A 12924-nucleotide genomic window follows, 5' to 3' on the forward strand; every position below is an offset into this window, starting at 1 on the left:
CTGACATCCCAACTCACAATATATCCGAGTTAAGGTTATTGGAGAGAAGAAACAGAGCCGATATAAATCACAGCAGGGTTCTTTTTGGGGCGGTTAATTGTAGTGCTTTGCAACTTTGGCTTTACATGCTGACAGTGTTCTTGCCTTGGTAGGAATAATGTGTGCGCTGGGAGATCTGTTATTACCTCGGGTGACTGTTCTTCACTCTGGTGCTGATTCTTTCTTTGTTTAGTTTGGCCTGAGACCAAATTGGATATGCTATGGCCCCCCTGCTGCCACATTCAGCCTGTATCATTGAAAAAGACTCCTGCCCGTGCGCGCGCTGTGGAGCTTTCACCTCCTTTGCTTGTGCAGGAAGAGAGCTCTCACACTTTTTTGACAGGGATGAAGAGAAGGAGCCACACAGCAGTTAAACTTTTATGAGCTTAGACACACTTTCATGTTGGATCATGGCAGGTTACACTCCAGAAAACCATCTCAAACTGTCATATTGTACGTATGATCCATCTCAACTGTTTTCACATTAGCATCGGTGTAAAAGTATTGCTGCTGTTGTGTGTAGCTCCCCTGTTAACTCCCGCTTTGAGTCTTGCCCCCAACTGATGTAATCACAAAGGTGTGAGCCTGTAATCCTGCTGTTTCATCTCCTCATTAAGCCCTCACACTGCTATTATTAATTCCCCGTGTCAGTTTATGGTAACCCTTTCTACTGCGGATCTTTTATTTATGCAGCTCAGCATCACTTCTCTCACTTTGAATTATTCATTTTGGATTCAATTAATGTGCGTGTGCTTGTGCTGGGGCCTGCACCACTTTCCGTGTCTGTTGATTTGTTTATCAGCACATCAACTCATCAGAGGGTCTTGCTCTGTAACACTGATAGATCATTTTTTTAGTGTCTGTGCTGGCAGTTTTCCATTTTCCTCTTAACTCCAGGGAACGGGAGATAGCTCACCATCTTCCCAGTGAAGAAACTGTGAGAGTCACTGTTTTTCTCTGTCTCCCCTTCTTTCTCTTTTTGAAGTGGCTCGAAGAGCAACAGTGTAAATGTGATATTAATTAAATTAGTGTAATTGGACTCAACAAAGTGCTTTCCTCCGGCTTGCTCAACCCCAGCAAAAAAAAAAGAGCAGAGAAGAAGAGCTGACACTGTGCGATCACTGACTCCTGTTAATAAAATCCAAGCTTATCCGAAGTCGTGAGTTCACACAGTTGCCGGGGGAAGATGCGGGGGGGGGGGGGGGGGGGGGGGGGGAGGTAATAGAGCAGTAGATGTACTTTCTGTGTGACTGCATGATGTGCCGTCTCCATGCTCTGCACTCACATCTTCCTATCCGCGTCCATCTTTTTTTCTCTCTCTCCTGGTGCTGATCTAGTTTGGGAGAACAGAAGTGATAGACAACACGCTAAACCCAGACTTTGTCAGGAAGTACATCCTGGACTACTTCTTTGAGGAGAAGCAGAACCTGCGCTTTGACGTGTGAGTTATCTGTTTGATCTGTACACACACACACACACACACACACACACACACACACACACACACACACACACACACCAGGTTCACCCTCTTCTAACCCAGTCCTACATTTCTTCCCTAAAAATTTACATCTTCTCCCTCATGCACTCTCTCTCTTTCCTCATCTGTCTTTTCATCCCCCGTCTCTCATTTTGTCTCACCTCTTCTTCTTTCTTTTCCCTCCCTCGTCACCATGCAGCTCTTCTCTCTCCTGAGGAATGAGTTATCTGCATAGTCGCTCAGTAGTCATTTGTTGAAGGGAGATTGGTATAAGGGTAATACATATTTAATATCAAGTTTTATCCTTAATCTCCCTGCTGCTAAGCAAGGCAAATGTCTGAAAACCAAGCCCTATAAAAATGCATAAAGAGACCTGTCCCCCCCTCCATCACATATTCCCGCCTTCCTCTTCTTGAAAAGGCCAGACTAGTGAGAGGGTCAGGAAGGTGCAGCTTCATTTTGAGATCTCAGAGAACAGTGTCTGGATGATTTTCTCCACACTCCCCCATACCTCAAGGAGAACAGATATGCTTCCAAAAACCTGTCCTTTTATTCCTCTCCTTTCAAGCATGAGGTCTCAGGTGGACTACCGGGACAGAGCTGGAGGTCTCTGAGGACTTTTAGACACTTAATGAATTCATTTGGCATATTTCCATGATACAACTCTGGAAAAGCAACGCAGGAAGTGCATCCCCTCACAATTAGTGTTACTCATTTACATCTGTGCTTTATCACAGAGGTGGGAGCCAGGGCTTACTGAGGTTTAATTACTTTAACATCAAGTTTGACTGGCAGATGCTTCAAACTTTCCCTGCTTCAGTAAATTGTTTCAATAAGATCCCCCTGGCAAATGATGGAAATTAAATTCTAAAAGTAAGGAATGAGTTCCTTAATTAACTGTCACATTATCTTTTTCACTTTTCTTTCTTCACTGGTCTTTCCCTTTTCCTCCTACAATGCAGCTGTGTGATTCACAGGTAGAGAATGTCCATGCTGCAGCTAATGTTTCTTTATAAGGTTCTGTAATGATCTTTAAAGTAATGTCTTTGCTTTGCTCTGCTTTGTGATTTGTGGCCTCTTTGTGATTTCAGATATGATATTGACTCTAAAAGTCCCGATCTGGCAAAACATGTAAGTAAAGGACTTTCTTTTGTTTTTGAGTTCAACGTTACAATGTCTCACAAATATTTGTTTGAATTGATCAAAGTGCATGCCTCAAATTTGAGGTTCCATGCAAAGCACAGTAAATGGCATCTAAATGCTCAAGAATATATATGTTTGGTAATGAATAAAATATGCTTCACCTGAAAACATGTTGATTTTTCTTATAAATCTCATTGCTTGGATGTGCAAATGAGATTTCTTATTTCTCCAGAGCTAAAATAATCAGTTTGATTTGCATCTGGCACATCCTTGTTATATTTTAATTTAAACAAGAAATGAAGCATTGCATATCATTATAATCAAAGCCTTATAAACTCATTTTATTGTGTGCTCTATAAAGCAGTGTAAAATTGTTACTCTTAAGATAGAAACATTTATAAAAAGGCGTATTTGATGGAACAAGACGGGGCCTTTATTGTGGAATAAACGTTCAGATAAGCTATTACACATATCATGCAGACAGATAAAGACAATATTTGAAGTCCTTGGTTTGCATACTATCAACATTCCCATCATTGGTAATTCTTCTCTCATTCTGAAGCTTTAGCTGTTGTGTGTTTGCATTGTGCCGCATGCTCTGGAAACAGTGAAACTCTCTGTGCCTTCGTTCCTTTCCTTTTTTGTTCTCTGTCGCTTTCCTTTTCCCTCCCTCTAAGACTCATTGACCCTTTGCTGTTACCATTCTGCCTAACTGCTCTTTCACAAATCTACTTTTCCTCTTCTTTCTTGCACTTTGTTGATGACAGTCTGGTATTTGAGTCTTGTGTCCTCTGTTCTATGATATGCTCTGTTGTGTTGCTGCTGCTGCCTGGTGTCTCTATTCCTCCTTCTTCACCCTGGAAGCCAACCGACTTCAACGTACGTGATAGCCTCAGAAGTCCTTATTTATAAATGTACAATGATTATAACAATACTTAACTCTTCACCTACTCTCTTTGTCCCCCCCCGTGATCCACCGGTACATCCCATCCTTTGACCCAACACACAATCTCTCTGCATCCTAATATATGCTATCCACCATGGCAGGACTTCCTGGGACAGGTTCACTGTACTCTGGGAGAGATCGTGGGCTCACCTGCTAGTCGCCTGGAGAAACCTCTGGGGTGAGTTTTCATTTGACTTTTTTCAGTCTCTTATTCTGCAAAGGGAAAGAATAAAAGCCCCTCAGAGCTAAGGTGAGGCTTCACTTAGCCTCGTCAGGAGACAAATAGATCCATTTTAAATATGCAAAAATACGTTTTCAGATCTAATCAAATTATGAAAACTTAATGCCAACCCTCAGCTCATTCAAATGTGACATGTTTTCCTGCTGGATTTCACACGTAATGGCAGCAAAGATGAGGCCATGATTGATATGTCTGACTTCCCGAACCATCTGTATCGTATGTTATGCAGCAAGATTAGACCCGTATGCTTGGATGGGAACGGGTAATTGAACACGACTGGGGGCTTCCTCAATGCAATTACTGTCATTAGGGAGGCGATCTAGCACGGAGACTGGATTTGAGTCAGCATGAGACACATGGCACTATCAACTCCGCCTTGACATAAATTGGAAAATATGAAGCCCAGAAGCCACTGGCACCCACAGAAGTGTGCATGTCTCTCTGACTTATGTGAGTCTCTTGGCGAGTACGAGGGAGGGTTTTGACAAACTATGAAGCTCGTGCATGTTTGTAGAAGACTACGAAGTGCAGAATTTGTGAAGTATGAGACGGTGTCGGCCCCATCTGTGGGGGGGTTTGTGTGAACAACATGGCTTTGGTGTCAACCATGAACCCTGCCAGGGACTGGTGGCTGTGGATTACAGAGCTCGTTGCCCTTCAGTGCTGAATAAGAGGATGAGAGGGATCAAGAGACAGCATGCTGTAAACTAGGCTTCACTCTGCACATCAGAGTCTGACAGGAGACTCAGGAGCCCCCAGACATGATGGACAAAAGTATTGATTCTGCAGCTTCAGCAGGGAACCTTGATCCCCGCTGAGAATCTGCTCTGATGCAACACCCAATTTGGCTTCAGCAGAGGGTGAAGATGAAGGGGTGGTTGTCTTTAAAGTCAGAGGTATACTGACTGGAGAAATTATACTTTTTAAATTTACATGTATTGCTTTTAAATTTCCCTAAACTTTTATTTTAGAATGTAGTAATTCAGAAACACACAAAAAAACATTTTCTTTCTGTTCCTGATGACTGTTAGTAAAAGGTTCACTTTTACTCACCCATGCCTCAAAAAGCTAAAGCATATCTATGGGTAATGGAGTTTTTTTTACCCCTCTTGTAAAGATGATAGCTCAGATTTTGTGTAATGGCTGTGTGCTCCATTTCCACATCATGCAAATAAACACTGAATGTGCCTCCCTGCACCAGAGCTTTAAGGAACCGCTCCAGCAGAGACTGAGGAAATCTGTTAGCTATGCTTAAGCAAGTCCTCCTAAGGCACACTGCATCCAATGACCTGCTTAAGAAGCACATCAGTAGTACCCCTTTCCCTATTTTCTACACTTCCTCTATCATTCATTCTCTTTCTATTTACCACATTCCTTTTCTTTTCTCTTTGTGTTTTCTGTTTCTTGTTCCTCCCCAAATACACGCCCCTTCTCTTGTTCTGCATTATGCTTCTTTCTCCATCCAGCACACACAAACAGAAATATTGTACTGTTGTTGTGAGGACAATTTACTTTCTTAACCAATTCTCACCAAAACCATAACTACTACACACCTATCAAACCCCTACACATTAATGAACTCACACAATTTAACCTTTACTAAATAGCCAAGTCTCATTCTTTTTTTTCTCATTAGAAGCAAATCTCGTAAAGATCGATAGTTTGATCAAAAATCAACAACCACGTTGTTCTCTAGCTTCAAGTCTGTGCAGACGTACTAAATACTTAACCAATAACACTGTTTTCCACTATCTTTAGGGTTTTGCTATAGTATACATACTATACACATATAAGCATTTATCTTGCTTTATATTATAGCAGATATTGTACAAAACAAAAGTATGTGTTAACAAAGAATAGAAAAATAAACATGTTCAATGTAACATGTTGTTAAATTATAAAATTGTCCCAACTACATTTTTTTTGCCTTCAAAAAGTCTCTGACGATAAGAGAAATCAAAAATCATCACAGAAATAAATAATTCACTTTATTCGAGCAGAATTTGGGGATATTCATCGTGTTATAGGATTCATTATACCCATGTTGTGATGGATACATAATGCGCAAAGGCGCAACCACACGCACCCTCACACTCACACACATGCACGCACGCATGCACACAGCAGAAACATAACCTGCTACTCAGGCTTGGTGGAATAATTTACCTCAATCATTCTGAATTCCCTGATGCACCACACATGGGGACAGTTGTAATATTCTGACATTTCTGTCAGAGCAAATATTCACATACATACGTTTCTAGGGGAAAATAACGAGTCAGTTGTGATGTATGGCTTTTCCCACATGCCTTTATTAAGACAGAAACATTTGCCAGTAGGAGTAATGTAAGCTATGAAGCAGTGAAGGGACACAGTGCTACAAACCCTCTCGGTGTATAATCTGGTTTTAATGAGAGACATGCATCAAAGTAATCGAAATGCAACAAAATGCAAAGCTAAATGACAGACACATGCAGGTGAATGACATCTTTAACTGAAAAAAACATCATAGCTCTGACCTAACTCTCATGGTTGTGATTCTGTGTGTAGCCAGTGAGAAGGACGCACAACATGTGTGTGTGTAGTTAACATTTTAATAGAGTTCATTTTACAAATACCGGTAACCTTTTGAGTTGGTATACGGTACATTATACCACACACTAGAGCATGTGTATACAGCACAACATTAGCATGTTAAACCCATCATCCTACTGTGACTGTGCCCTAATGCTGTATGCTTGAGGCAGGAAATAAAGCAGGAGTTAAATTACAATGACTGTGGTGGGTGTGCCAGTTGCTCCCGTGGGAGCCGAGGGCGCAATGGAAATATAGAAAGTAATATGAAAAAATATAAAATATATATGCTAATTAGAATAAATAAATCCAAGGCTCATCTGAGCTATATCCATCCTGTGGAGAGAAAAGCATCGTCAGAAAGCAAGGTTTTGTCTTTTAGTTCTCCCTGTGTGACTCTATGAGCTGTTATTGTTAAGGAAGTTCAGCAACATATGCAACCAAATAGAAGTTACATGAAGGCAACAACTTCAACTTCTTTTTTTTTTAGCTCATAGACAGATCAACTTCTTTGTCATTTTATAATAAATACATACAGTATATAAATATTTGCTGGAGTTTTTGTGCCTTTATTGGAGAGATAGGAAAGAGGATAGAGTTGGAAATCAGGGAGAGAGAGAGTGGGGATTGACATGTGGAAAAAGGTTGGATTTGAACCCAGGTCGTCCACCTGGAGGACCACAGCCTCCGTACATGCGGTACGCGCCACCAGTGCCCCCCCTTAGATAATACTTTTTAAGAGCCCTAACCATTCAATAAGTTGAAGGTGTCTGCAGTGTGATACAGCCAAGCTGTATAATGAAATGACCCGATGCGTTTAAAGATATTTTTAAGTCAAGTAATATTTTGACACACATGTGGCATGGATGTAGTACCATGAAACATCCCTTTGAACTTTTTCATTAACTGTCTTTTGAGGCCAATAGAGCTCTTCACCACAGTGCTCCTCAATTTCCAAACTTCAAAGTCAAAGGCGAAGCAGAAATTACATTGAAGCGAGCCAAGGGGTGGGAATCAGAAACTTGAACAATAATACAAAGATGAAGTGTAGTTACACTGAAACACTTTCCCCCCGGGATGTGGGCATGCATTGAGAAAGACATAATCTGATCACTCATTTTAGATCTGATCGCATCAGAGCCAATATTTGATCAAAATCATCAGTCGCTTGATTTGATAAACATCTTCCTGATGGTCATAGCTTTGCTTTGAATAATTTGTTTTCTCGGGCTCTTGAATTTATTGCTTACTTTCGTCACAGTGCACAGTCATATTCCAGCATCCATTACCAGCTTTTTAATGATAACGAGTACAACCATTTTAAATAACTGCTATTAAGGAATATATTTTATTTGGGGCATCACTTCTTGTTCAATATCTTATGAATGATACATCCACAAACTAAGTCTTAAAAGAAAAGTAAACACAAACTGGAGCTCCAGATCTTCCCACCAGGCTGTGCGATGAGGCCTCAGGGAAGAGGAAGTCAGAGGTATGGAGACAGCATTGATTGACACATTCGGTGGTGCACATGTTAAATGATAACAGCACACTTCAATGCAGATGTGGCATGATAAACAGATAACGAAGTTATGATATGAATGATACATTTTGCATGGCTCTGCTTTTATTAAAGCATCCACGTTTAATTTACGGATTTATCTCTATGAAATCAAAAAACGTTTTCACTTCTTATCCATAGACTCCATGTCATGAAATCATTTGAAGTATATATTCACAGTTTATATTTTTCCTGAGGCTTAATTGAATAATTCTGTGCATATACTGTATGTCTCCAAGGATCCATCGTTCCCTAAAATCGAGTTATAATGTACGATTAAATACAACGACACTGTTGTTGTTCCATCTCGACAGGAATGCAGTCCAAACTGAATCTGTGGAACCGACAAGGTTTGATGTTTGATGAATTAGCCAGTGTTGTTGATTCAACTCTCTTATTATATTCTCAGCAGTTTTCTTTTATTACATTTTACAAGTTCCATCTGCTCTTGAAGATGTTCTGTATTGTCCTGTAATGTTCTCATCTTTTTGCTGTTTTCTCCTCTGTCCCTTATTTCATCTGCTCAGAGTTCAACAGTGGAAATAATAACTTACTGTTGGCAGTAATGATTCTTATTTTCAACTGATCTGTTGTCATTCAAATTGAGCTAAAAATCTTGATTTTGCCTTCAGTGTTGTCATGAAACAGTGGGACATCATCTCAGACTCATACTATTCCTTAAGAATATGAAGGATACAGATGAATCAGGGATTGTCATTGTTATTTTTAAATCAACTGTTGCTGTCAGATGTTGTCAGCTGAAGCTCGGTGACTTAAAATGATCACGTTATCTGAGTTTGCTGGCAGCTTATTTGTTAAAATGAGAATCCTTCGAACAGGTTCTTGAAAAAAGAATCGAATAGTTGCATAATTTGCATGAATTTGTGGTTTTAAAAACCATCTTTGCTTGGGGGAGGGGTATACTGTAGTAAAGGGTCATTTCAAATCGTTATTAACTGAGATGAAGTTCAGGCTCTCTTTTTCTATACCCTTATTCATGACACTAAGAATGAAACATTAAGAAATTAAATAAAACAAATATATCTTTGCAATTTCATGCGTATAAGACGTTAAATTACAGAGCTAAGTATCAGAGCTGTGTGACTCACCAGAAGTTTACTCAGAGAAAACTGAGGCAGGGGGTATCTCTTGTCTCAACTCGACTTCAGAGAGTCGCAATTCTTTTTAAGTTGTTGGTTAATGCAGTTGGCTGACTGACTCGGGGCTACACAGCCGCAGTTCCTCTGAGATGAAAAATAGAACATGCTGCTGCAGATTTAAATATGAGTGGGAGGAAAAGAAGTTCATGTTTTGGTAAAACTGAAAATCCTTATTCCAAGTGCTGATACTGTACATGCAGAAAGTGGGGCAGGTGTTTCTTTGCCTGTTTTCCTGTTTAACTAAACGGGGAGGTTAAGTGTTCTAGAAGGCTTAAAGTAATCAGCATCTTCTGCCTCGGGACATCAGACACAATTAAAGCATTCTGCTGCCTCACTAAATGCCAATTTAGGCTCCAAGGCTGAACACTAACAAGGGTCCCTCTCTAATAACGTGTATTCCTGCTTAGGTGAAGAAAACACAGAATGTGCTGATGTACAGAAACACTGTCTGTGTGACAAAAGTGGGATTTATTAGGTAATACTGTGATTCCATAAGAGGCAAACACCCTCTCCTCTACACAGCCCAGCTCTTATACCGAACTGTTTTTTTTTCACCTGGCCTTCCACCATCCCGTTGAATTTCTTTCTTTATGGCTCTCCGAGGACTTAGTTCTGTGTCATGAAAAATCTTAGCGTAGTTCTGTTTTTATTCCTTGAAATTGCCCATTTGATTTATGCTGTGGCCGTTGAGGGTATCGGGGTCCTGTCTATACCTATCACAGAGGGGTCCCAAAGAGCAGCTTGAATGTGTTTGCTTATTTCCAACAGATCCCAACAGTTGTCATTATCTATATTTGCGTCAATGGTGTGTTGTCACATTGCTATCACGAGTCAGGGGAATGCAACTGCAACAATGACAGCCCAAGCCATGTCGAATGTGCAGGTTTTTTTGTTTGTTGAACAGACAGTAAGAAACAACATGAGGTGGGTTCAAAACGTGCACTGCTCTGCTTACAAAGTGACATGCAGCAGCACCCCTAACTTCTCAGCTGAAAATCTGTGTGTTCTCTGAAATATCAGAGATCATTCCTTTTCAGTGGATGGATCTCTGTGGTGGATGTAACTGAACACTATAATCTGTAAAACATTTAATTCAGTGCATGAACATGAAACAGCATAGTGGAAGGAGAGACTGTAATGAACCTGAGTGATGTGAGCCCACTCTATTAAAAATAAAGGGTCAGATCCATGTTGTCAGTTGCACAGAGCAAATAGCAGGCGAGAGATGATTGATAGTGGGAGCTGGTTATCGTATTCTCCTTTCCAAGACATATAAATAATTACGAGACCTTTTTGCAAATCCCTTTTTGCCATGCTCTTAACTTCCAAATCATGGGCTGTTGACAGAACAACAGAAGGTTTGCAAGCCTTTAATGCACTTGATTAACTATACGGTTTACACTATGCGCTAAAGATCGTTTAAGTAGGGCCCTTGGTTTCTAGAGCTGAGTTGACAATAAAGCTACAGATTATCGTCTTTGCACTAATTATTAAGACTTCAGGTGCAAGGACAGGCAGGGGCAGAGTAGTCTGTGGATGAGCGTTTATTTATTTTATGGTCTTCCACTACTAGAAAGGTGAGAAACCCCCCCCTGAATGCCTTTTAAAAAAGCACTCTCCTGCACCAGTTTAACACTACCATGTCATTAATCTATTCAGCACCTGAAAGCGATCTGTGGGCTCACAGATTGCAATTTATAGTCAGCAGTCACCACCACAGAGGAGGTCAGGGCAGCTCGCTCCTACATGATATGAATTCCATTACATCCAAGAGGGGGGGTTAAAGGTGCCGCTGCCTTGTGACACAGCAGGGGGAAAAAAGTGAGGAGAATCAGCTGTGATTGGATGTCAAGCAGCCACAAAAAAATACAACTTACATTGTATTTGGAATAACAAAAGGAATTGGGCATCTCTTTTGGCCTTTGAAGGACACGGATGTTTTGTTCTTGCCGAAGGGAAATTGAAACAGGCTTGTTATGTCCTCCAGAGAAGGGTTTGTTTTATTGGCAAGAGAAAACACAGGAAGCCGAGTACATGCACCGCCTGCTGTGACTTTGAGCAGTTTCTGTCTGTAAGCTGAGTGAGAAAGTTTCTCTCTGATTGACAGCTTCTACTAATCCATATTGTTTCTGTCAATATCAGCATTTTTTTTTAGCTTGAAGGTGGTTGCTGAGTGCCTCATTCATTTAGAATTACAATAGATTCAACATTGTGATAGTGAATAAAGCCTTCTATGACCCAAGTAATCAAAACAACAAAGGTCTCCTTACATCACTGCACACACAATTGAAAAACAATCAGATTTATGTTTCATGAAATACCCATTATTCCCCAGGAATAACTGGATTATGTTTGTTCTTTGAGAATGTGATAACTGCCATTATGTTCCAATGGGAGACCTGAAGAATCCTGTGAGTAGCATAAAGAAAGTTACACAACCAGAGGGAAAGAAAAGATGCAACGTTGGTGACAATGTGGATTCCTACCTTGTGTCTGGTTTCCACTGTTGACATAAACAAACTCAGTCGTTACTCCCTGTTGTTTGGCGCGACCAACTGACATTTTCCTCAGCACATTCTTTGCCCTATTTACGTGCTTTGTGCTCGTTCTAACAAAGCTTCAAAGAGCGTGGCATAGGTTGCCTGTAGCTACGTTCCTTAAACACAAACAGCAGCCCCGGTCTGAAGCAGCTCCCTCTGTCCTCACTTTGAATTACAGTTTGGTATTCTTCTGCCCTTCTAAATTAGCAGGATCACTGTTCATACTTTTTTTTTAAATCCTGGAAAGGTGAGGGATTATAGATGCTTATCTATGTATGAAAATCAAGGGGTTTAAAGGTATAATCCCATTTGAGCCCACGTGCAGTTCTGTCAACCTTGTCTAATTCTGTTCAACTAAGATCTGCTGACTGCCCTGAACGTTTACAGAGGCACAAAGCCAGTCGTCCTCGTCTCTGCTGGCCTGTGACTTAACTCAAAAACGGTTAGATTTGTTCATTTACCCTTCTCCTTCTTGTCATCCGGAGAGATTCATTGGATTGACAGACCTGGGTAACTAAACTCTATCTTTTCTACAGGGAAAACTTTTCCTATTTCTAGTCTTATCGCTCTCCACCTTCCCAGATATGTTTTCATTTGCTCATCCTGTGGTGTGAAATTGCAATATAACAATCTTCTAAGCATGATAACACTGCGGTCTTTTTGTCTGCTTGGAGATTACGTAGACACACCCTGCAACAGCTGCAGAGTGAGAAAAATCCTTTCTTTCTTCTCGGACCCTCCCCCACTCTTGTATGCGTGACACATTGCTGCGTTGTTAAATATCAAGACCATTCCTCATCCTAATGACCCCATGTGAACAGCATCAACAATTGCTTCCTTCTCTCTCTTCGGACTTTAATCTCAGCAAACTCCACCCCTCACACTGATAGGTAATGGAGAATAGGGGCATTGTGAATCACCATCTGACACCAACATCAGCCTCTAGATGAGAAATTATAGAGGCCACACATTGGGCTGGAATATGAGTAATAATATATGACATGAACAATGATCTTTAAATCTTGTTTTTCAGAGGACTAAATATCTTAAATGTGGCCTCTCTTGAATAGAGATAAACTAGATATTCTCATCAGTATTCTTCAGAACAGCTGTATTAAAAACATTGGAGAAATAATTGTAGCGATGCTGATATGTGCTGCTTGATCTCTTTCCATTCAATTGATCAAACACGAGATCTGTCAACACAGCTGTAACTAACTCTGTTCTCATGTTAGCGAAG

The 12924-nt window shown here is 40.6% G+C and overlaps 1 protein-coding gene across 2 annotated transcripts in view; it reads left to right on the forward strand.

The window, feature by feature from the left end:
• Positions 1–12924, forward strand: part of cpne5a (copine Va) — a 74326-nt gene that overhangs the window by 19950 nt on the left and 41452 nt on the right. Inside the window, exons 4-7 of one of the 2 annotated variants that reach the window (XM_020648255.2) lie at positions 1377–1480; positions 2611–2650; positions 3527–3541; positions 3710–3786. In XM_020648255.2, the coding sequence (XP_020503911.2) occupies positions 1377–1480; positions 2611–2650; positions 3527–3541; positions 3710–3786 (236 nt within the window). The remainder of the gene's footprint in view (positions 1–1376; positions 1481–2610; positions 2651–3526; positions 3542–3709; positions 3787–12924) is intronic. The other variant, XM_020648256.2, reaches the window with a different exon arrangement.

Source organism: Labrus bergylta, chromosome 12 (assembly GCF_963930695.1).
Source record: "Labrus bergylta chromosome 12, fLabBer1.1, whole genome shotgun sequence".
In the NCBI taxonomy this organism is placed as follows: domain Eukaryota; kingdom Metazoa; phylum Chordata; class Actinopteri; order Labriformes; family Labridae; genus Labrus; species Labrus bergylta.